Source organism: Urocampus carinirostris, chromosome 3 (genome assembly GCF_059441175.1).
Source record: "Urocampus carinirostris isolate Australia breed hairy pipefish chromosome 3, RoL_Ucar_1.0, whole genome shotgun sequence".
Classification (NCBI taxonomy): Eukaryota; Metazoa; Chordata; class Actinopteri; order Syngnathiformes; family Syngnathidae; genus Urocampus; species Urocampus carinirostris.
In genome coordinates, this window is record NC_142351.1 from 5,774,682 (window position 1) to 5,798,612 (window position 23,931).

The 23,931-nt window shown below is 43.9% G+C and overlaps 1 protein-coding gene and 1 long non-coding RNA gene across 2 annotated transcripts in view; both read left to right on the forward strand.

Annotated features, from left to right (window-relative positions):
- Positions 1-2,840: 2,840 nt before the first annotated feature.
- LOC148368464 (uncharacterized) overlaps positions 2,841-23,931 on the forward strand; it is a 49,542-nt gene continuing 28,451 nt past the window's right edge. Inside the window, exons 1-3 of the long non-coding RNA XR_015849935.1 lie at positions 2,841-3,081; positions 16,263-16,376; positions 16,576-16,689. This is a non-coding gene — a long non-coding RNA (uncharacterized LOC148368464). The remainder of the gene's footprint in view (positions 3,082-16,262; positions 16,377-16,575; positions 16,690-23,931) is intronic.
- sox1b (SRY-box transcription factor 1b) lies at positions 19,324-20,480 on the forward strand. Its single transcript, XM_088329744.1, has one exon. The coding sequence runs from the start codon at positions 19,506-19,508 to the stop codon at positions 20,337-20,339; it is 834 nt and encodes a 277-aa protein (XP_088185870.1). The 5' UTR covers positions 19,324-19,505; the 3' UTR covers positions 20,340-20,480.

The following is a 23,931-nucleotide window of genomic DNA, read 5'->3' on the forward strand; positions in this document are numbered from 1 at the left end:
AATAGAACAAAAAAGAAAAAAAAATACCAAAATGAAAAAGGAGTGAAGAGCTGGGAAAAAAGTTGATTCGAAGTAGAACGAAGTTGAGTAAAGTTAGTAGTTTGTCGAGAACCGGCTTCTTCAACTCGGCTCTTTCGGGTCCTAAACGGCTCTTCAGGGTGTTTCTGCTTCTTTCATCCCAACATGACCAAATATGATGTAAAATTATGCACAAAATGACTCAAAGGAAGGGGGGAATAGAACAAAAAAGAAAAAAATACCAAAATGAAAAAGTAGTAAAAAGCTGAGAAAAAAAGAAACAAAGGAAGAGAAAAAAAGAAGGAAAAATTTAGAAAAAAAATAGAAAAAAAGAAAAGAAAGAAACGTAGGAAAAAAGTACACAAGCCTTTTATTTTACGGGAAATGGGGAGTCATGCACGTTGGGCAGCAGTCTGGAGTGGAATGACAGAATTGATATTGAAACAGCATTTTAAAATTAAACAGGACAAACTAGACGGGAACAAAAACTGGAGAGAATAATCAACAGGACAAAATTAGACGGGAATAGACGATACCGGACAGGAAATGCAGGCAGGAATCTCGACAGGACTACAAAAATACTAGAGATATAATACTGGACAGACGGGTTTGATACCGACTACTGGAGCAAGATACCGGACAAGGCAGGACAGATGGAATCAATACCGGATACTGGATACACGAGCAAGATACCGGAAAGGACGGGACTGACAGGATTGATACCGGATACTGGAGACTGGAGCAAGATACCAGACAGGACGGGACAGGCGGGGTTGATACTGGATACTGGAAACTGGAGCAAGATACCGGACAGGACGAGACAGATCGCTCTGAACGCGGAGGTAGATCTTCTGTGTCGAGCGATGGCGGTGTCGGGAACGAAAAAACGGGTCAGTAGCCGGTACAGGAGAACAAAAACTTGGTCCGGGGTCTGAAGCGAGTCGTAACGCAGGAAAAAAGAGTAGATGTGGTCGGGGACAAAATAGGTCAAAAGCAGAGATGGGAGAGTAGACGTGGTCAAGATCAAAAGCGGGTCGAAGCCGCAAAAAACAGGTGGAAGTCAAGGTCGAAAAAGGCTTGCGTAGTGTTAACTGAGGTTCGCAGACGGACTGACAAAAGGGGACAGATAGGAGTGGGACAGAGAGCCAATCAGAGGCCGAGGCAGTTGGCAGTTGAATGAAGACTCTTCAGTAAAGTAATCATTCTGTGGAAATTACCAAAAGATGCTAACAACTACGTGGACAAAATAGACATGGACAGAATGCGGTCCCACCAACTGCTTTAAAAGCATAGCAGTCTAAACAGAGTACCGTATTTTCCGCACTATAAGGCGCACCGGGTTATAGGGCGCACCCCCCAAAAAAAGCTTTTGGTCCTATATTTTCCATACATAAGGCGCACCGGATTACCAGCTCAGTAGCCTAGATGGTAAGGCGCCCGCTTTGAGACTGGGAGGTTCGGGTTCGCGCCCCGGCCGAGTCATTCCTAAGACTTAAAAAGTGGTCGGCGGCGCCCTCTGTTGGCTGCGGCTGCATCGGCTCGCTACAACGGGTCAGGTGCAATCGACATTTCGTTCTGTGTACATTGTTACACAGAATGACAATACAAGGAAATTATTATTATTATTATTATTATTATTATTATAAGGCACTACGATGGGAACGTCGACAAAACAGTCAGATGGTTCAGTCCAACTGATTACCCCCTTAACATTCCCAAAGCTTGCAAAGAAGCAAATACGTGTCTCAGACATGTACGGAAACAGTGTCTGTACGATGTCACCAAACAAACATTTCTTAGTTTTCATTTTATTTTTTGCTGGCCACTGTGTGGACAGCAAAGTAAGAATTTTATTGTGCGGGGAAACGGGGTTCTTTACCGTGCATATGACAATAAACACTTTGAATTGCATTGAGTTTAAAAATAGACTCATCACAGAAACATCAAGATCGTTCGAAAACAAGATACCGGGAAACTTTAAAGCCGCATAGCTCACCTAAGTTCTCTTGCAGCCATCACCTTCAATAATGATACGTAACCATGGTCTTCTTACAACCGTGAGTGTAGTCAATCCAGGAGAGTCAAATATTTACAAATACAGAATAGTAAAAAATGTTTTCTCTATGCCGTAGTGCAACCCAACCTGTGATTCGCATTCATCTTTTTCGGCCAATTGCAGGCTTTGTTTCGTCCCTTTAGCCTATGCTAGCCTGTAAATGATAAAAAGGATCCGCCCCCTTTACCTCCGAATAACTTTAGCCAAGAGTGACTGATTCAAATGATGATTGACACATTGGTTAGCCAATGAAACGCCGGTATATAAATCCCATCATACACCGCGGACAACTTGGCCTTCGGGGGAAAATCGAGTCGGCGGCTGCTTGCTTTAGTTGACTTTGCTACTTAAGTGATCCATATATAAGGCGCACTGTATTTTAAGGCGCATGGTCTGCTTTTGAAAAAAAACAAAGGTTTTTAGGTGCGCCTTATAGTGCGGAAAATACGGTAAGCATAAAAGGCCTTTTCTCCACCCCCCCAGACCAGGCCAGACCTCTCCCAGAGGCCTCTCTGTTGACACAGATCCCACAATGGTGGCCAAAGGCCTCCCATTATGACCCTAAACCCAGACCCTGCGGGTTTATCCAGTGCACAGCAGCCAACACTGGCCCAAAAGCCTTTTCAAACACCAGCACGACTATGTAACACTAAACCCCCTGACCCAAACCGTATTGTTCACCTTCATTCAGGAAATCACATTATGAAAGTCAATTTCAATAAAGGGAAAGCCGATCAAAATTTGGCTGCGTAGTCTGTCCCTCCCGAAGCCCGGGTTTTGGTCCACAGACGAAATAAATGAAAGCGAGAGTGGCTGGGAGAAGGTTTTAGAGTTTTGCTCACGTTCATGAGCAGGGTTGGGAGTCAGGAGAATGGATCTTTTTGGAGTAACGGGAAGAGGAAGAATGGAAATATTCTGATGCCGATTGAACGCCCGACTCGAGAAACAGTCTGGAACTTGTGGAATGAGTACTTTTTGTGATGGAGGCCTGCTGAGAAGAATGGAAGGTATGTTTCTGTTCCTGACACGCACAGAACTGACATGGGTTTGTTTCAGGCAATATAAATTCATTTGGATTGGCTCCCGGTCACTATTTAAACCCTCGTCTATCTGTCACCTGTTGTCAGTCCGTCTGCAAACCTCATTTTACTCTAGGCAAGCTTTCCGACCCTGACTCACTCCTGTTTCGGCTCCCGTCTGTTTCCTGGCTTCGACTCGTTTTTGATCTTGACCACGTCTGCTCTCCTCTCCTGGCTTTCGACCTGTTGCCGATCTCGACCAGGTTTTTTGCTCTTTTGTCCCGACTACTGACCTGTTTTTTCCGCTCCCGACACCGCCATCGCTCGCCACAGAAGTGATACTCCTATTTAAACCCATTCTCTACCATCCCCTTTTGTCAGTCCGTCTGGGAACCTCAGTTCACACTAGGCAAGCCTCTTTCGACCCTGACTCACTCCTGTTTCGGCTCCCGTCTGTTTCCCGGCTTCGACCCGTTTTTGATCTTGACCACGTCTGCTCTCTTCTCCTGGCTTTCGACCTGTTGCTGATCTCGACCAGGTTTTTTGCTCTTTGGTCCCGACTACTGACCTGTTTTTTCCGCTCCCGACACCGCCGTCGCTCGCCACAGAAGTGCCACTTCTGCGTTCAGGCCGACCTGCTCTCCGCGACCAGCGATCACCGGATCGCTTGTGCAATCCTTTCCCTTCTTCCCAATAACGCTGAGAGGAACATACGCAAGGGTGGCTCTCTGTCCCTATTTAAACCCATTCTCTACCGTCCCCTTTTGTCAGTCCGTCTGCAAACCTCAGTTCACTCTAGGCAAGCTTTTCGCCCCTGACTCACTCCTGTTTCGGCTCCCGTCTGTTTCCCGGCTTCGACTCGTTTTTTATCTTGACCACGTCTGCTCTCCTCTCCTGGCTTTCGACCTGTTGCCGATCTCGACCAGGTTTTTTGCTCTTTTGTCCCGACTACTGACCTGTTTTTTCCGCTCCCGACACCGCCATCGCTCGCCACAGAAGTGATACTCCTATTTAAACCCATTCTCTACCATCCCCTTTTGTCAGTCCGTCTGGGAACCTCAGTTCACACTAGGCAAGCCTTTTTCGACCCTGACTCACCTGTTTCGGCTCCCGTCTGTTTCCTGACTTCGACTCGTTTTTGATCTTGACCACGTCTGCTCTCCTCTCCTGGCTTTCGACCTGTTGCCGATCTCGACCAGGTTTTTTGCTCTTTTGTCCCGACTACTGACCTGTTTTTTCCGCTCCCGACACCGCCATCGCTCGCCACAGAAGTGATACTCCTATTTAAACCCATTCTCTACCATCCCCTTTTGACAGTCCGTCTGCGAACCTCAGTTCACACTAGGCAAGCCCTTTTCGACCCTGACTCACTCCTGTTTCGGCTCCCGTCTGTTTCCTGACTTCGACTCGTTTTTGATCTTGACCACGTCTGCTCTCCTCTCCTGGCTTTCGACCTGTTGCCGATCTCGACCAGGTTTTTTGCTCTTTTGTCCCGACTACTGACCTGTTTTTTCCGCTCCCGACACCGCCATCGCTCGCCACGGAATTTAGACTTCTGCGTTCAGGCCGACCTGCTCTCCGCGACCAGCGATCACCGGATCGCTTGTGCAATCCTTTCCCTTCTTCCCAATTACGCTGAGAGAAACGTACGCAAGGGTGGTTCTCTGTCCCTATTTAAACCCATTCTCTACCGTCCCCTTTTGTCAGTCCGTCTGCGAACCTCAGTTCACACTAGGCAAGCCTTTTTCGACCCTGACTCACTCCTGTTTCGTCTCCCGTCTGTTTCCCGGCTTCGACTCGTTTTGGATCTTGACCACGTCTTCTCTCCTCTCCTGGCTTTCGACCTGTTGCTGATCTCGACCAGGTTTTTTGCTCTTTGGTCCCGACTACTGACCTGTTTTTTCCGCTCCCGACACCGCCATTGCTCGCCACGGAATTTAGACTTCTGCGTTCAGGCCGACCTGATCTCTGCGACCAGCGATCACAGGATCGCTTGTGCAATCCTTTCCCTTCTTCCCAATAACGCTGAGCGAAACGTACGCAAGTGTGGCTCTCTGTCCCTATTTAAACCCATTCTCTACCGTCCCCTTTTGTCAGTCCGTCTGCGAACCTCAGCTCACACTAGGCAAGCCTTTTTCAACCTTGACTCCCACCTGTTTTTCGCTCCCGTCTGTCCCCCGGCTTCGACCCGTTTTTGATCCTGACCAGGTCTACTCTCCCATCTCGGCTTTCGACCTCTTTTGTCCCCGACCACGTCTACTCTCCTTTCCTGCCTTGCGACTCGACCAGGTTTTTGATCTCCCGTCCCGGCTACTGACCTGTTTTTCCTTTCCCGACACCGCCATCGCTCGTCACGGAACATTCACTTCCACGTTCGGAGCGACCTGCTTCCTGCGTCCAGTAATCACTGGATCGTGGGCGCAACCCTTTCTCTTTCTTCCAATAAAACTTGTGAGAAACGTAACGCAAGTGGGTCCTGTCTCTGTTCTAGTCCTGAAAATATACCTTTATTTTTTAGAAAACAAATTGACCTCATATAAGGTATATAAAAAAACCCCTAGAACTGCTTAAAAAAGCCTCAAATAAATGTAAAATATTTACAATGCGTGTCCCTTAACATTGATAATTATGTACCGTAAATTCCGGACTATAAGCCGCTACTTTTTTCCCAAACGTTCAGCCCTGCGGCTTATTCAGCGAAGCGGCCAATTTATGTCATTTTTCTAACAGCCGCCAGCGGCGCTCGAGTACAAAAGGTAAAATTTAGACCGGTGGAATATATGCGCCGAGGAAGACTGCAACCTCGAAGTTTATGCATACATTGTCTGTTAAGTTCCGATAATGAGGATGACGCCCTTGATGGCGATAGTTTTGAGAAGGAAGTTGAGGACCATCTTCCGTGAATTTCACAATTACGGGATGCTTTTTTTATGACAGGCACGTTTGACGCATTGCGAGCGTGTTGCTGGTAGCATTTTGCTACCCTTCACAGGCACGGTTTGGGATGAAAGTTCTAATATTATTATTAAAGCTTTGAAAACTCTCTCGGTGTACCGTCTTCCTTCGTAAATATGTGTAACCGTGTATAATATGTATTTGCAACTGTATATTTTTGTAATGTATTTATTTTAGAGATTTATTCTGTTATGTGTTCTACGGGCGAATCAAAAAGAAGGGGCGAAGCAAACGCGGGCTGATGGGAAGTGGGGTAAAGCTGAGTTACCGGTAGATCTGTCTGTTGTTGCAGCGGACAATAGTGGATATATATTTTTCCCACCCTTAACTTTGGAAATATACATTTTGTTTCCTTGGATTACTTTCAACGGGACCCGGACTTTACAAGTCTGCATCATACGTTAATTACAGGTATCATTTTGCATTCATGAAATGAAATGAAATGATCTGCATCTATATAGCGCTTGTCCCAAAGTGCTTTACATTGTGCTTCACATTTCCCATTAGCGGCCGAGATCTGTGCAGCCATGAAAGGCGCTAACCTGCTTATTGGGGGTTCAGTGTCTTACCCAAGGACACTTCGGCATGTAACACGGACAAGCCGGGATTCAAAATGGGATCCCCTAATCCTAAAACGATCGCTCTACCTCCTGAGCTACCGACGACTGTGGTTCTAGGATTGTGTACTATTCTTTTTTGGATTGTGTCGGTAGGAGGCCAGGAGGCTAGGACCTTGACTCAGCCTCTTGGCTGGGAGCAAGTGTCTCGGCCTATTGGCTTTGAAGTGTTTTATGATTTGACGGATAATGGATAATTGATCAAGAATAAAGAACAATCAATTTCTACAAAATCACAGTCGTGTAACTTACAGCCTGGTCTGGGTTAAGCTTGTGATCGTGTCACAAGTTTTAATGTGGCTTATACACAGGTGCGGCTTGTGTGAGTACAAAAGTGGAAAATCACTTAAAAAGTGGGGCTTATAATCAGGTGCGCTCTATAGTCCGGATTTTTGGATTCGTCCCTCTGTCTATTTGACGTTGACACCCTGGATCTAGACCTAATGACGATTATTGCCAAATAAGCAGTTACGAAAAGCAGTTATGTGCCATTTTTTTTTTGCCGTGACCAAGCCAATCTCAAAATGGAGGAGTGAGGGAGCAGAAAGAACATTGGATAAAATAAAGGGCAATTAGAGGGACTGTCGCTCTTTGAAAGCCAAAAAATCTTGACCCCATTCAAGAAGAGCGAGAGAACTCCGAAGTGAACCGGGAAAGTGGGGGTCCCGGGGGTCGGGGGGTTCCCCGGCCCTCCGCTTTAAAGCCCCCTGCAGGAAGTCCTCATTCTTCCGCCTTTTCAGCAGGAGCAGCAGGGGCCAAATGTCTCATTTAGCACTTTGGAGGAAGAAGAGTGTGAGGGAGGGCCAATGAGGAAGGAGGACCCCCAGTTTTCTAGATGGGGGTGTCACATCAAAACTCGGAGTTAAATGTCAGCGAGAAGAGAAGCATGAGTGTAGTTTCTCCTTTCGGCGTTTGCGTTTAATCCGCCTGACATTTGACAAAGGAGGATTTCTTTGCTGCTGCGTTTAATGGAGGTCGAAAACAGCATTTTTGAGTGTATGTCATTAAAAAATATTCTAATTGCTGACGCCATCTACTGGTTGAAATCATCATTGCAGCCTCTGTCAACTGCTTCTGTGGCGCGTGCACGTACGTGTCTCTTTTAGATGTGCTTGAATGAATTCGTCTTTTTTTCACCTTCGATGTTTGAGTCGCCATTTGGACTGTTTTCGAAACAGTCCTTTTCTTACTTTCACCATTTTCAACCGAGAAAACGGCAAGAATGCGCGTTAAATCACTCTCCTCCCCCCTTTTGGCTAAAATCATCATTTCAGCCTCTGTCGAGCTGCTTTTGTGTCACGTGCATGTATGGGTTGGAATTTGGACTATATTTAAAACAGTCCTTTTCTTACTTTCACCATTTTCATTCGAGAATAAGACAAAATCTCAAGCATGCGCGTTACATCACTCTCCTCCCCCCTCTGGCTAAAATCATCATTGCAGCCTCTGTCCAGCTGCTTCTGTGGCACGTGCATGTATGGGGAAGAATTTGGACAGTATTTAAGACAGTCCCTTTCTTACTTTCACCATTTTCATCCGAGAAGAAAAGAAAAACCTCAAGCACACGCGTTACATCACTCTCCTACCCCCTTCTGGCTAAAATCATCACTGCAGCCTCAGTCAAGCTGCTTTTGTGTCACGCACATGTATGGGTTGGAATTTGGACTATATTTAAAACAGTCCTTTTCTTACTTTCACCATTTTCATTCGAGAATAAGACAAAATCTCAAGCATGCGCGTTACATCACTCTCCTACCCCCTTCTGGCTAAAATCATCATTGCAGCCTCTGTCAAGCTGCTTTTGTGCCACGTGCATGTATGGGTTGGAATTTGGACTATATTTAAAACAGTCCCTTTCTTACTTTCACCATTTTCATCCGAGAATAAACGAAAACCTCAAGCATGCGCGTTAAATCACTCTCTTCCCCCCTTCTGGCTGAAATCATCATTGCATATCCTTTAATAGCGCATGCACATATGTGAAATTCTTATACACGCTCAAATAAACTCTTCTTATTTAATATTTTTGCGGTTTGGGTCGGCGTTTGGACTGTATCTAAAACAGTCCCTTTCTTACCTTCACCATTTTCGTCCGAGAACAAAAGAAAACCCCAAGAATGCGCGTTACATCACTCTCCTCTCCCCTTCTGGCTAAAATCATCATTGCAGCCTCTGTCAAGCTTCTTTTGTGGCACGTGCATGTATAAGTCGGAATTTGGACTGTATTTAAAACAGTCCCTTTCTTACTTTCGCCATTTTCATCCGAGAACATGAGGAAACCTCGAGAATGCATGTAACATCATTCTCCTCCCCCCTTCTGGCTTAAATTATCATTGCAGCCTCTGTCAAGCTGCTTCCGTGGCACGTGCATGTATGTGTCTCTTTTAGAATCACTTGAATAAACTCTTCTTTTTTCATCTTTTTGGAGGTTTGGGTCAGAATTTAGACTGTATTTAAAACAGTCCCTTTCTTACTTTCTCCATTTCCATCCGAGAAAAAAAGAAAACCTCAAACATGCGCGTTAAATCACTCTCATCCCCCCTTCTGGTTGAAATCATTATTCGAATCAGTCCTTTTCTTACTTTCACCATTTTTATAAATTCTTCCTTTTTCGTCTTTTTTTAAGTTTAGGTCGGAATTTAGACTGTATTTAAAACAGTCCCTTTCTTACTTTCACCATTTTCATCCGAGAAAAAAAGACTTTAAACATGCGGGTTAAATCACTCTCCTCCCCCGTTCTGGCTGAAATCATTTTTCGAAACAGTCCTTTTCTTACTTTCACCATTTTCATAAATTCTTCTTTTTTCATCTTTTTTTAAGTTTAGGTCGGAATTTAGAGTGTATTTAAAACTGTCCTTTTCTGACTTTCACCATTTTCATCCGAGAAAAAAAGAAAACCTCAAACATGCGCGTTAAATCACTCTCATCCCCCCTTCTGGCTGAAATCATTTTTCGAAACAGGTCGATACCAACTGCCCGAGTCGATATCGGACAGATGGGGTTGATACCAGACAGAACGGCCAGAAAGGATAGATAATGAATCGAGATATCGAAAATAAACAGGAGAAACGGGAACGAAAACTGGAGAAAAAAATAAACAGGACAAAAATAGACGGAAACAAAACTGGAAACGGAAATGAAACAGGACAAAATAAAAAGGAACAATACTGGACAGGAAATAACAAGAGGAAAACAGGACCGGGTCAGAACCCACGTCTTGTGGGGCAGAGGTTCGTTGATGAACTGACAAAGGAAGCATGACAGGACTGGGTTTAAATAGCAACGAAGCCAATCTGACAACGAGCTGCAGCTGGCGTCACAGGGGCGGGGCCAATTGGGCGCCATGGCAACTGTGACAGTATGGGTCTCTTAGAATCACTTGAATAAACTTTTTTTTTTTCATCTTTTCTTTTTAAGTTTGGGTCGGGATTTGGACTATATTTAAAACAGTCCTTTTCTTACTTTCACCATTTTCGTCCGAGAAAAAAAGAAAAACCTCAAGCATGCGCGGTAAACCACTCTCCTCCCCCCCCTTAAGCCTCTTTTCCTCCAGCATGTCAATTGACTCCAAATTTCTGGGTCCCTCAAAGGGACTATCATGAATGGTAATCCTTTTCTTGGTCGATTAATCCGTTTTTGCTTGGATTACTTAACAGTCCCCTGTCAGATCTTCCGTGGCGAGCGATGGCGGTGTCAGGAACCGAAAAACTGGTCGGTAGCCGGGACTGGGAGAGCAAAGTGTGGTCAGGGTCGGAAACGCGTCGTAAGCCAGGACGGGAGAGTAGACGTAGTCGGGATCAAAAAATGGGTCGTAAGCCTGGACAGTAGAGCAGACGTGGTCGGGATCAAAACAGGTCGTAGCCGGAGACAGACGGGAGCAAAAACGGGACAGGCGGGAGTCCGGGTCGAAAAAGGCTTGCCTTGTATAAACAGAGGTTCGCAGACGGACTGACCACAGGGGATTAACAGGAGTGGGTTTTACAATAGTGCTTAAGAATTGTGAGGATCATATAGTATACAAATATATGGATATGCAGTAGTACGTAAATAGCGATAATCATGAGTACTGTACAGTAGTGCAAGAGTCTAAATAGTACTACTGTATAGTACCGCTACGAAGAGTTAGCTTCCGCAATGGAAGACATGCAGAAAAGGGGACAAGGAGAAAAGAAGAGGAAGAGACTTTTTCCAGCCATCGAAAGAGATAATGGAAAAGTATGAAAAAACACACCGGGTGCAGCTCCCACAAAGAGGAGGATGCGGCCATCATACATTCAGCCCAAATTAGAGAGATTTGGGCAAAATTCCATCAACTCTCACAATTTGGGAAAGAGATCATCCAGAATTTTTTTTGGACCGATTTATGATGACGTCTGCCTCACTCATATCCGACGGTTTGTCAAAATACAGTGAAAGCAGACATCATTGGATCAGTTTTCCGGAAACGCCAGGCAAAAAGAGGCCAGTTCAAAGATAAATTGATATTTGTTTTGTTTCCCTTATTTGTTTTTTTCACATGATGTGCCTCATTACAAAACGCAGTAATGGAAATACTCCAATGCCTTGAAATGGTTCAGTCCGCTTGATTTCACACACTGAGTCAGATATTGAGTTGGGTAGCCCTTATATCGGAGGCGCATCCCACCTGAGCTGTCCCTCAGATCTGCTTCCAAGATCGGATCCGATAACTACTGGCCCATTTATTCAAAAAATAGGCGTAAAACAACACATCTGATTGGCTCAAACAAGATCACATGATTACATGAAATGATATAATGCTGGTCGCTAAGTCACACTATCATAATAAATGAGAAATAAAAGTTAAAGTTGCCCAACTGACCTTGCATTGTCGAAGCGGCATGAAAAAAGGAGCAGGACACAAACTCTTCTCAGCGAGATGCAGAGGGAATGCAGAACAGGTGTCCGGTCATGATACAGTATAAAAGACGCTATGATATGAATCTCCAGTCAAGAGGTGCAGGCCAATCTGTGTGAATCTTCCAGATGTTCCTGCATGGTGCGAGAAGCATTCGTTAGTTGTTTTTTGGTCAATTGTCTTTTCAATGAAATATTTTTTCCTACGAAGGAGTGAACCAGCAATAACTGAAGTGGTATCAGTAATAGATTTTAGACTTTGGTGCATTACTGCCCCTCTAGTGAACATTTCCCTACGTCTGCAAGAAGGACTTGAGATGTAATTGGCTGAACCAACAGTTTCATTGTCGCTTGGTATGTCTCAGGGGGGCCTGCAGATGTGCTTGTGAAGGCCTCCGGGCAGTTTTCTTAGCCTAGCGACGACTAATGGCCGAAATGTGATTCAAAAGTAAATTGATATTTGTATTGTTTCTTTCTTTTATTTTTTTTTACATGATATGCATCTCGTTATATGATTTTAGTACGGCAATCTAATATTTTTTTTAATGTTCTGATAATATTTTACGATTTTTAAAAAAAATGTATGCAGAGCTTGGAACGGATTAGAGCAGAGGTGTCAAACTCATTTGAACTCAGGGGCCACACGATAGAACAAACATTCTGTCGGGGGCCGGACTAGTAGATTCAAAAGAAAAGAAAAAAGAGGGATAAAGAAAAAGAGAGAGCGTGAGAAACAAAAGATAAAAAGTCATGAGAGAGAGAGAATGGGTGAAAAGGGGTGGAAGAGAGAGAGAGAGAGAGAGTGGGAGATAAGGGGTGAAAGAGAGAGAGAGAGAGAGAGAGAGAGAGAGAGAGAGAGAGAGTGGGAGAAAAGGGGCGGAAGAAAGAGGGACAGAGAGAGAGAGAGAGTGGGAGAAAAGGGGTGAGAGAGAGAGAGAGAGTGGGAGAAAAGGGGTGGAAGAGAGAGAGAGAGAGAGAGAGTGGGAGAAAAGGGGTGAGAGAGAGCGAGAGAGAGAGAGAGTGGGAGAAAAGGAGTGGAAGAGAGAGAGAGAGAGAGTGGGAGAAAAGTGGCGGAAGAAAGAGGGACAGAGAGAGAGAGAGTGGTAGAAAAAAGGGGTGGAAGAGAGAGAGAGAGTGGGAGAAAAGGTGTGGAAGAGAGAGAGAGAGGGAAAAAAGGGGTGGAAGAGAGAGAGAGAGAGTGGGAGAAAAGGGGTGGAAGAGAGAGAGAGTGGGAGAAAAGGGGTGGAAGAGAGAGAGAGTGGGAGAAAAGGGGTGGAAGAAAGGGACAGAGAGAGAGAGAGTGGGAGAAAAAAGGGGTGGAAGAGAGAGAGAGAGAGAGAGTGGGAGAAAAAGGGTGGAAGAGAGCGAGAGAGTGGGAGAAAAGGGGTGGAAGAGAGAGAGAGAGTGGGAGAAAAGGGGTGGAAGAGAGAGAGAGAGAGAGAGAGAGAGAGGGAGAAAAAGGGTGGAAGAGAGAGGGACAGAGAGAGAGAGAGTGGGAGAAAAGGGGTGGAGGAGAGAGAGAGAGAGAGAGTAGGAGAAAAGGGGTGGAAGAGAGAGAGATAGAGAGAGAGAGAGAGACACAGAGACAGAGACAGAGAGAGAGAAATACAAGTACAGCGTCTTTGTTCGAGGCACCTGGCTTTGGCAACATCAAGTGGACATATTCCAACCTGCAACTCGTTTTCCTCTTGCGCTTCCCTGAGTGTTGTCCCGCGGGCCGGATTCAATCCCTTAGCGGGCCTGATCTGGCCCGCGGGCCGCCTCTTTGACACCTGTGGATTAGAGCAATTACCTTCAAAAGGTGTCTCAACTTACAAATGTTTCAGGTGACGCGGCTACTCCCAGAACCAATTAAATTCGTAAGTAGAGGTACCACTGTGTTACTGCCCACACAACCTTCATTGCAGCCTGGTTGTCCTAATTGACGGAATACCTCATGGATGGTCCTTTCTCAAGGTTTCTTAATTTTTCTCAAGACTGGGTTTGGGAGTTTTTCTTTACCATCATGTAGGTGTACCATCATTTTGGGGGCCTCTGAAACCACCCCCCAGATTTGTGTTAGGGTCTCCATAGACCCATTTTGGATATTTAAATATTAAATATTAAAAATATATACATCTGTTTATTGCATCAAGGCCTTTAGAACAGCGTTTCTCGACCTTTTTTGAGCCGAGGTACGCTTTTTTTAGTCGAAAAAAATCTCGAGGCTCACTCTCTGTCGAAAATGTTAAGATATTAGTTCAATCTTTTTAAAATTTTAAAGCTTAAATGATCATGTTGACTAAATTGACAACATTTTTATGAATTATCAATCCAGTATCCAACATATTTCAGTAATACATGTCCATTTTTGGAACCCTTTATCTTCAAACCAGGTCAGAATTCTTGCTCCCTTTCCAAAAAAGTATTTCCTGTCACGGTTGCCATGGCGCCCAATTGGCCAGATTGGCTTTCTGTCTATTAGAGCTCAGTTGTTTGTCGGTCCGTCAACGAACCTCTGCCCCGCAAGACGTGGGTTTCGACTCGGTCCTGTTTCCTGTTGGCATTCCCTGTCCGGTATGGCTCCCGTTTATTTTGTCCTATTTAATATCGGTATCCAGTTTCGTTCCCGTCTATTTTTGTCCTGTTAATATCGGTTTCCCGTTTCATTCCTGTCTAATTTTGTCCTGTTTACTATTCTCTCTCCGCGCCCATGTGTGTCACGGTTGCCATGGCGCCCAATTGGCCCCGCCCGTGTGGCGCCAGCTGCGGCTCATTGACAGATTGGCTTTCTGTCTATTTAAACTCAGTGCTCTCATTCTTTGTTTGTCGGTCTGTCAATGAACCTCTGCCCCGCAAGACGTGGGCTTCGACTCTGTCCTGTTTCTCGTTGGCATTCCCTGTCCGGTATTGTTCTAGTTAATTTTGTCCTGTTTAATATCGGTTTCCCGTTTCGTTCCTGTCCAATTTTGTCCTGTTTATTATTCTCTCTCTAACCGGGAGAGTTGGTGCCAACTATTTTTGCCACGGTGACTCTTTTCTTTGAAGGCCTACAAAAAATTTATCGTTGTTTTAGATTCAGCGATTTGGGGACGTGGGTTCTGACTCTGTCCTGTTTCCTTTTGGTATTACCTGTGCGGTATTGTTCCCATTTATTTTGCCCTGTTGAATATCGGTTTCCAGTTTAGTTCCCGTCTATTTTGGTCCTGTTTATTTCCCTCTCCAGTTTTTGTTCCCGTCTAGTTTGTCCGGTTTTATTTCAATATCCTGTTTCATCATCATTCCTGTCCATCCCATCGACCCCATCTGTCCGATATCTACTCGTGCATGACTCCCCATTTCCCGTAAAATAAAAGCCTTGTGTGAGAAACGTCACGCGTTTGGGTCCTGATCCTGTTCTGGTTCTTGACAGGCGAACAGAAACCAGGGCCAAGGGCACATCTTAGCAGCAAGATGTCTGACATACATGGTGGCGACTTCTAGGTAGAGATAGTGAAATAAATACAAATTTCTCAACCTATCGATATGGTTGTTTATGTGTGTGTCACGGTTGCCATGGCGCCCAATTGGCCCCGCCCGTGTGGCGCCAGCTGCGGCTCGTGGACAGATTGGCTTCCCTGCTATTTAAGCTCAGTGCACTCACTCTTCGTTTATCGGTCCGTCAACGAACCTCTGCCCCGCAAGACATGAGTTTTAACTCGGTCCTGTTTCCTGTTGGCATTTTCTGTCCCGTTAATATCGGTATCCAGTTTCGTTCCCGTCTATTTTTGTCCTGTTTATTATTTTCTCTCTAATCGGGAGAGCTGGTGCCAACCATTTTTTGCCACCTTGACTCTTTTCTTTGAAGGCCTACAAAAAATGTATGGTTGTTTTAGAATCAGAGATTTGGGGACGTGGGTTCTGACTCGGTCCTGTTTCCTGTTGGCAGTTCCTGTCCGGTTTTGTTTTCGTTTATTTTTGTCCTGTTTAATATCGGTATCCAGTTTCGTTCCCGTCTGTTTTGGTCCTGTTTATTATTCTCTCCAGATTTCATTCCCGTCTAGTTTGTCCTGTTTAATTTCGATATCCTCTTTCACTGTCAATCCTGTCTGTCCCGTCCTGTCCGGTATCGACCCAATCCGTCCGATATCTACTCGAGCAATTGGTATCGATCTCGTCGGCCTCTGGCTACCTATCATTCCATGCCAGACCGCTGCCTAACGTGCCCGACTCCCCATTTCCCGTAATATAAAAGGCTTGTGTGAGAAACGTCACGCGTTTGGGTCCTGATCCTGTACTGGTTCATGTTATTTCCTAACTATCTTATTCCCTATCCAAATTATATTACTAGTTATTTAATCTATTATTCTGTGAAATCTACAATGCCGATGTTAAAGATAGGACATAGGCTCGGAGCTTCAAGCCGGAGTGTGTGCCGGTGCAGTAGTCAATCAGTGCAGTTGAGCCACAGAAATCTGACAGTTTGTTTTGACAGACAACCAAAAACCAACTGGCTGTGCCGTCGAATGCACAGCAGATATTCCTTTGAAGCATAGCCGTAACCGTCCTGTTTTGGGGGGTCCCTAATAATGGACAGGATAGGCTTAAAAAAGATGAAAAACGTTAAATTAGAAAAAAAAAAAAACTAAAAAAAAAACCCTTTAAAAAAAACACAGTGAGGGAAATACTGCACTGCCTTGAAATGATTCATTTCGTTTGATTTCTAGCACCGTAATCAGCCCGCTCCTCTTCATCCCCAAAAAGGTTTATGATGACGTCTGCCTCGCTCATATCCGACGGTTTGTCAAAAGCCAGTAAAAGCAGACATCATTGGATCAGTTTTCCAGAAACGCCAGGTAAAAAGAGGCCAATTCAAAGGTAAATTGATATTTGTATTGTTTCCTTTATCTATTTATTTTCACATGATGTGCCTCATTACAAAACGCAGTAATGGAAATACTCCACTGCCTTGAAATGGTTCAGTCCATTTGATTTCTAGCACCATTCTCAGCCCGCTCCCCTTTCGCCTGAACTCTCACAATTTGGGAAATCAATCATCCAGAAATGTTTTTGACAGGTTTATGATGACGTCTGCCTCGCTCATATCCGACGGTTTGTCAAAAGCCAGTAAAAGCAGACATCATTGGATCAGTTTTCCAGAAACGCCAGGTAAAAAGAGGCCAGTTCAAAGGTAAATTGATATTTGTTTTGTTTCATTTTTTTTCCCCATGATGTTACAAAATGGAAGTACTCCACTGCCTTGAAATGGTTCAGTCCGTTGGATTTCTAGCACCGTAATCAGCCCGCTCCCCTTTCGCCTGTCTAGTGTCACTTGCGGCATAGCGGCAAAGTCTGTGGGGGGTTCGGTGTATTAAGGTGAGAGTATGTTTTTATGGTAGCCCAATTTGATTGCAGCCATCATTTCATCAGCCCAAATTCAAGATATTTTAGCAAAATTCCATGAACTCTCACAATTTGAGAAATAAATCATCCAGAATTTTTTTTGACAGGTTTATGATAACTTCTGCGTCGCTCGTATCCAACGGTTTGTCAAAAGCCGGTAAAAGCAGACATCATTGGATCAGTTTTCCAGAAATGCCAAGCAAAAAGAGGCCAATGTTTTGTTTCCTTTATTCATTTTTTTTCACATGAGGTGCCTCATTACAAAACGCAGTAATGGAAATACTCCACTGCCTTGAAATGGTTCAGTCCGTTGGATTTCTAGCACCGTAATCAGCCCGCTCCCGTTTCGCCTGTCTATGAAATGAAAATGAAATGAAATGATTTGCATTTCTATAGCGCTTTTCAAGTCAATGACTTCCCAAAGCGCCCTGTGATTGGCTGGCAACCAGTTCAGGGTGTCCCCTGCCCACTGCCCGGAGATGGCTGGGATGGGCTCCAGCCCCCCCGCGACCCTAATGAGGATAAGCGGTACGGCTGATGAGATGAGATGAGATGAGACTTCCCAAAGCGCTTTACAATGTGCTCCACATTTCCCAATCGCGGACTTGCAGCCATGTAAGGCGCTAACCTGCTTGTTGGGGGTATTAGGAGTTCAGTGTCTTACCCAAGGACACTTCGGCATGTAACACGGACGAGCCGGGATTCGAACTGCGATCTCTTGATCCCAAGACGAGCGCTCTACCTCCTGAGCTATTGCTTTGCCGCCATCTTTGTTCTGTCCCCACCAATATCATGTGATCGAACGTTCTTAGGGGGGGTTTCTTCTTCCGAGGGGGCCCGTGACGTTGTTTCAAAATTTTTTTTGAATGAGCGGTTTTAATGAAGTGCAAACAGCCCCCATTCCTAAAACGGTTGTGTGCGCGTGCGTTTTTCTGTTCTTCTTGAATTTGTTGCAGCGTGTGTTATGTTGAGCAAAAAAAAAAAAAGCCTGGAAGCAGACAAAAGACCGCTTTGAATGTCCGTCAAGCGTATCCTAGCAACAGACAACAAAAAAATGCACCTGTAGCTCTATGGAAGGGAACCCGTATGCGTTTGTCCGAAGCACAAATCATTTCACCGACAAGGTCCCCGGGCACTACTTCCTGTGGTGTGTCTTGGGCAGCTTCGGGGTGCCCATCCCTCTCCAGGCTGGATTTGGGGGTACAGGTTTTCTCCCCTACATGAAACAGATAGTACTGGTTTCCATGAATACCAGTAGCAGGAGGAGCCTCCTGATCTGACACAGATACAGCACCTTCAGCATCTGGTCGCTGTTGTTTTTTCAGTGTGAAGCAACAGTAGAACAGGGGTCGGGAACATATGGCTCGCGAGCCATATGTGGCTTTTTCGATGAGTACATTTGGCTCAGAGACAAAATGGAAGTTGCGCAATTATTCACTGTATGGTGATGCTGATTAGATGGATAGATAGATGTCTAGATAAATGTCTAGATAAATGTCTAGATAAATGTCTAGATAAATGTCTAGATAAATGTCTAGATAAATGTCTAGATAGATGTCTAGATAGATAGATAGATGTCTAGATAGATAGATAGATAGATGTCTAGATAGATGTGTAGATAGATGTCTAGATAGATAGATAGATTTCTAGATAAATGTCTTGATAAAAGTCTAGATAAATGTCTAGATAAATGTCTAGATAGATGTCTAGATAGATAGATAGATGTCTAGATAGATAGATAGATAGATGTCTAGATAGATGTGTAGATAGATGTCTAGATAGATAGATAGATTTCTAGATAAATGTCTTGATAAAAGTCTAGATAAATGTCTAGATAAATGTCTAGATAGATGTCTAGATAGATAGATAGATGTCTAGATAGATGTCTAGATAAATGTCTAGATAAATGTCTAGATAAATGTCTAGATAAATGTCTAGATAAATGTCTAGATAGATGTCTAGATAGATAGATAGATGTCTAGATAGATAGATAGATAGATAGATATATAGATAGATAGATAGATAGATAGATAGATAGATAGATAGATGCTGCCTAACGTGCATGACTCCCCATTTCCCATTAAATAAAAGGCTTGTGTGAGAATCGTCACGCATTTGGGTCCTGAATAAAAAGAGAAATAAAAAGGAAAAAAATGAAAATAAAGTAGAAGAGGAAAAAGCTTGACAAAAATGAAGAAACAAATAAAGGTAAAAAAAAGATGATAAGGAACAAAAGAAAAAAGAAGAAAAAGAACAAGGAAAGGGGTTCGAAGAAATGGGGGTCTTCAAGGAATCCTACATTCAACTTTTTAAGGACACCTCAAACGCATGCACGCGCAAGCACGCTCCTTGCTGTGACGTCACAAGATCGCATGCAAATATAGCCCCCGCTCGAGGCTCTCCATTGGCCGCCCGCCCCCATTTAGCGGCTGACAGCGCGCACGGCCCCGCCACGCTCGGTGCAAAGTGGCGCGCGCGGTACGCACCCGCCGGAGCACTTCTTCCTTCCCGGCGGACGACCGCGAGGTGGACAACCACAACATCTCGCACCTTCTTTCTCCTGAGCATTTTCGAAAGGAAGTCTTAATGCTCCTGAAAACCTGAATGTACGGCATCACGATGGAGACAGACCTGCACCCCCCGTCCGGCATGGGTTCCAAAGTCCAGGAGCGCATCAAGCGACCCATGAACGCCTTCATGGTGTGGTCCCGCGGCCAGCGCCGCAAAATGGCCCAGGAGAACCCCAAAATGCACAACTCGGAGATCAGCAAGCGTCTGGGGGCCGAGTGGAAGGTGATGACCGAGGCCGAGAAGCGGCCCTTCATCGACGAGGCCAAACGCCTGCGCGCCATGCATATGAAAGAACACCCGGACTATAAGTACCGGCCGCGCAGGAAGATCAAGACGCTTCTCAAGAAGGACAAGTACTCCTTAGCGGGGCAACGGTTGGAGAGCCCCGGTCCCGGTGTTTACGTCAACAACTGGCAGAACGGTTCCTACTCGGGACAAGTCGCCGCCGCCGCCGCGGCCGCCATGATGCAGGACGCGCAACTTGCGTACACGCACCACCCGGGCGCTCACCCGCACCACCACCTGCAGCACAGGTACGACATGTCCTACAGTCCCATGTCCAACTCCCAGAACTTCATCACCGCCCCCCCGTCGGGCTACGGGGGGATCACGGGCTACACGCACCAGCACCACGGCGTGTCACCCGTTCCGGGTGCAACATTAGGGTCCCTGGTGAAGTCCGAACCCAGCGCCAGTCCTCCCGCCACCCTGCGCCAGAACTGCAACTCGGGAGAACTTCGGGACATGATCAGCATGTATTTACCCAACGGGGACGCGACGGGGGACACGCAGGGGCGGTTTCACGTGCTGCAACACTACCAGGGGGGGCCCCATGTCAACGGGACGGTCCCCCTCACGCACATTTAATTGTTTTTCCAAAAATGTGATATCTTTTCGATATAAATACTAAAGCCTCCGGTTGTAAAATCTAAAAAGGGGATATCATTACATACCTGGCAACCTCTTGTTTAAAGGGATCACCACAAACCCCGTCATTTTTCATTTTCTCCTTTTATACTTCCTTTTTTTCTTAACTTCTTTATACATCATCATAATTCCTAATATAATGCATCAAAGCAAGTGAGCCGTTTGAGAGCCGGCTCTTTTTAATGAGTTGAGCCAAAAAAGCCGGTTCTCTAAAAAGAGACGGACTTCCTTTCACTACACTACCACACGAAATCCAATTTTTTTAAAGACCACCTGTATTTCAAATTGACTCAATCCACCCCTGACGGGAATGATGCATGATGGGAATTCCCCAGGCGGCAGACGCACAGTAGTTTACAACGGAAAAAAAAATGATACCGAGATAGAGGCTACCGCGGCGAACTGGTTTGACTTGTTTGGTGATAGTCGGTGTTTACTGGATGGTACCCATCATTGACAAATTTGCGTTTTTTTCTGTACAGATTTTTTAATACTGTACGACAAAAACGTAGAGGTTGACAGGTATGTCATTATCTTGTATTAACTATAGTAAACGATACTGAGTTCGGTTCCAGGTCCAAATTGAAAGTTCTAGTGCCAATTTTATCTATTTCCCTGTATTAAGTTACGAGCAGAATTTTATTTCGACCATTTAGATTTGAACAAGTGAAGAGTCGGACATTGTTTGATCTCGTTTTGTAAATTGTTCCAAAGTTGGACTCCATACACAGACATACTTTTCCTGGTGGTTCTCACCTTTAAGATTTTGAATTGACGACAGCCCCTTAAGTTATATTTTTTTTCTTTCCGAATGAATCATTTTGGGATGTTTTCCGGCACTTTTGTTGACCTTAAGTGAAAAATTTGACTAAATCATCTAATTTTAATCATTTGGACCGCAGGAATAAAATATTGGTACGATCTCGATATCCTACCCTGTGTATGTTTCTAATTTCACGTTTTTGGAGGCTTAAAAAGGGGCTGGAGTGATTTTTTTTTTGTAATTATTGCCCCAGACTTCTGCACAATAATAATTTGTATATATAAAAAAATAAAATAATAATAGGATCTACTAGAGACTGTTTGACGCATGCGCACAGGCGTGGCGCATTTTGGGGAAATCGTTCTCGAAAATCTTGAGTTTAATAAATCTGATGATTTTTTTCGTTTTAATGTGTATTTTCCACGCGTGTATTTTTCCCGTGATACCCATGCACTCTCTATCCAGGGGCGTAGCAAAGCGACCGTAAAAAACTACGCCCTTGATTTTTAAACGCAACTCAATAGATTCTGCTGCGGCTTTTCGAGTGTAAATGAAGACATTTGTAGCAATTAAAATTCAACCGTTTTTAATTCATCTTAATTCATTAAAAAATTCATAACCGGCTCCTATTTACTCACGGCGGGACACACTATATATAGAATACAACGAAATCAGAATGACCGAAACGATCCGGATTAAAGACGAAAGTAAAAAAAAATACAGTTAATTAACTGTATTTTTTAATATATTACATTATTATTATATTATATTATATTATATTATATTATGTTATATTATATTATATTATATGATATTATATGATATGATATGATATGATATTATATTATATTATATTATATTATATTATATTATATTATATTATATTAGATTAGATTAGATTATATTATATTATATTATATTATATTATATTATATTATATTATATTATATAGGGCAGCACGGCAGCGCAGTGGTTAGCGCTTGTGCGGCACAGTTCATGTCATGGGAACCTGTCGTGGGTTCAAATCCAGCTCCAGACTTTCTGTGCGGAGTTTGTATGTTCTCCCCGTGCTTGCGTGGGTTTTTTCCGGGCTCTCCGGTTTCCTCCCACATTCCAAAAACATGCATTTCAGGTGAATTGGCCGGTCCAAATTGTCCCTAGGTGTGGATGAGTTGTCTGTCCCTGTGTGCCCTGCGATTGGCTGGCAACCAGTTCAGGGTGTCCCCTGCCCACTGCCTGGAGATGGGATGAGCTCCAGCCCCCCGCGACCCTAACGAGGATAAGCGGTACGGCTAATGAGATGAAATGAGATGAGATGTTATTATATTATTTATTATTATATTATATTATATTATATCATATTATTATAATATATTTTGTATTAACTGTCCTAGGATTTAATTAATAAAAATGTAAAAAAATACGCAAAAAACGAATAAATCGACAGAGTAGGCCTCCCCCTAAATACTTTCTCCTTTTTGCTCAAAACGATAAATTCACTTTCCACATTATTTTGTTTCTCTATAATCTTCCTGTTCTGGTGCAAATTTAAGGTTTATTTTTTTTCTGCGTGGATTAAAAACGAGAAAAATGAGCAAACGATGTCTACGGGCGGATGTCGACATTTCTTTTCAAGTCCTCGTTAACGCGAATTAATTGCCGCGCGGTTTTATTGTTGTCATTGTTGTTTTTCGTTGCAGAGATATGAAAAAAAAAGGTTTTACGCCATTTGAGTGTCGTTGAATCTTGCTGTTTTATTTTGAAAGGATTTTCATAATCGTTAGGCCCGCTTGAGTGGAATATGGAAAAATACACGGACGTGAAACCAATTATGCTTTAAATTATGATTTTTTTTCTTTTTTTCATATTTTCTTTTTTTGAAATATCAGTGTTATGACCCCCCTCCCCCTCCCCCCTAATACAATTAACCCACCTCGTTTAAAAATACACGTTTTTTAACGAAAACGCGAATTAAAACGATATTTCATTTTTCGAACGTTGAGAAGAATTTCGGAAAAATCATGAGATTAAAAAAATATATAATATTTATGTGTGTTTTTTTTCTGTGTTTTTAACGAGAATTTTAGGATCTGCTTGACAATTTTTAACAGTTTCGGGAAAAAAAGGGCCGCTAAAAACTGTTGCTGTTTTTGGAATTCTATTTAACAGGAAGTGGCAAAGATTGTATTATTTTTCATTGGAATTCAAAATAAAAGACGCGCAAAATGGAAGGCGCGCGTTATTCTCAGCCTGTGCGCGTTAACGCGTGGTTTCCTCTTTTCTTTAAAAAACACACACGAGTTTTCGTATGCATCCTTTTAAGAATTTAAAGGATGACGTGTAAATACTTTCATTCTGTTTACTTCGAAATAAGAATATTTTATCGAAATATTTGTAAGAAATTGAGTGTATTTGTAAAATCCAAATGACACATTCAGGTTCAAACTATTCTATAGTGTCAAACAGGCGGCCCGCGGGCCAGATCAGGCCCGCTAAGGGATTGAATCCGGCCCGCGAGACATCACTAAGAGAAGCACAAGAGAAAGATGAGCTGCAGGTTGAAATATATCAACTTGATGTTGCCAAAGAAAGGTGTCTCGAACAAAGACACTGGACCACTTCTTTCTCTCTCTCTCTCTCTCTCTCTCTCTCTCTCTCTCTCTCTCTCTCTCTCTCTCTCTCTCTCTTCTCTCTCTCTCTCTCTCTCTCTCTCTCTCTCTCTCTCTCTCTCTCTCTCACTTTTCTACCCTTTTTCTCCCACTCTCTGTC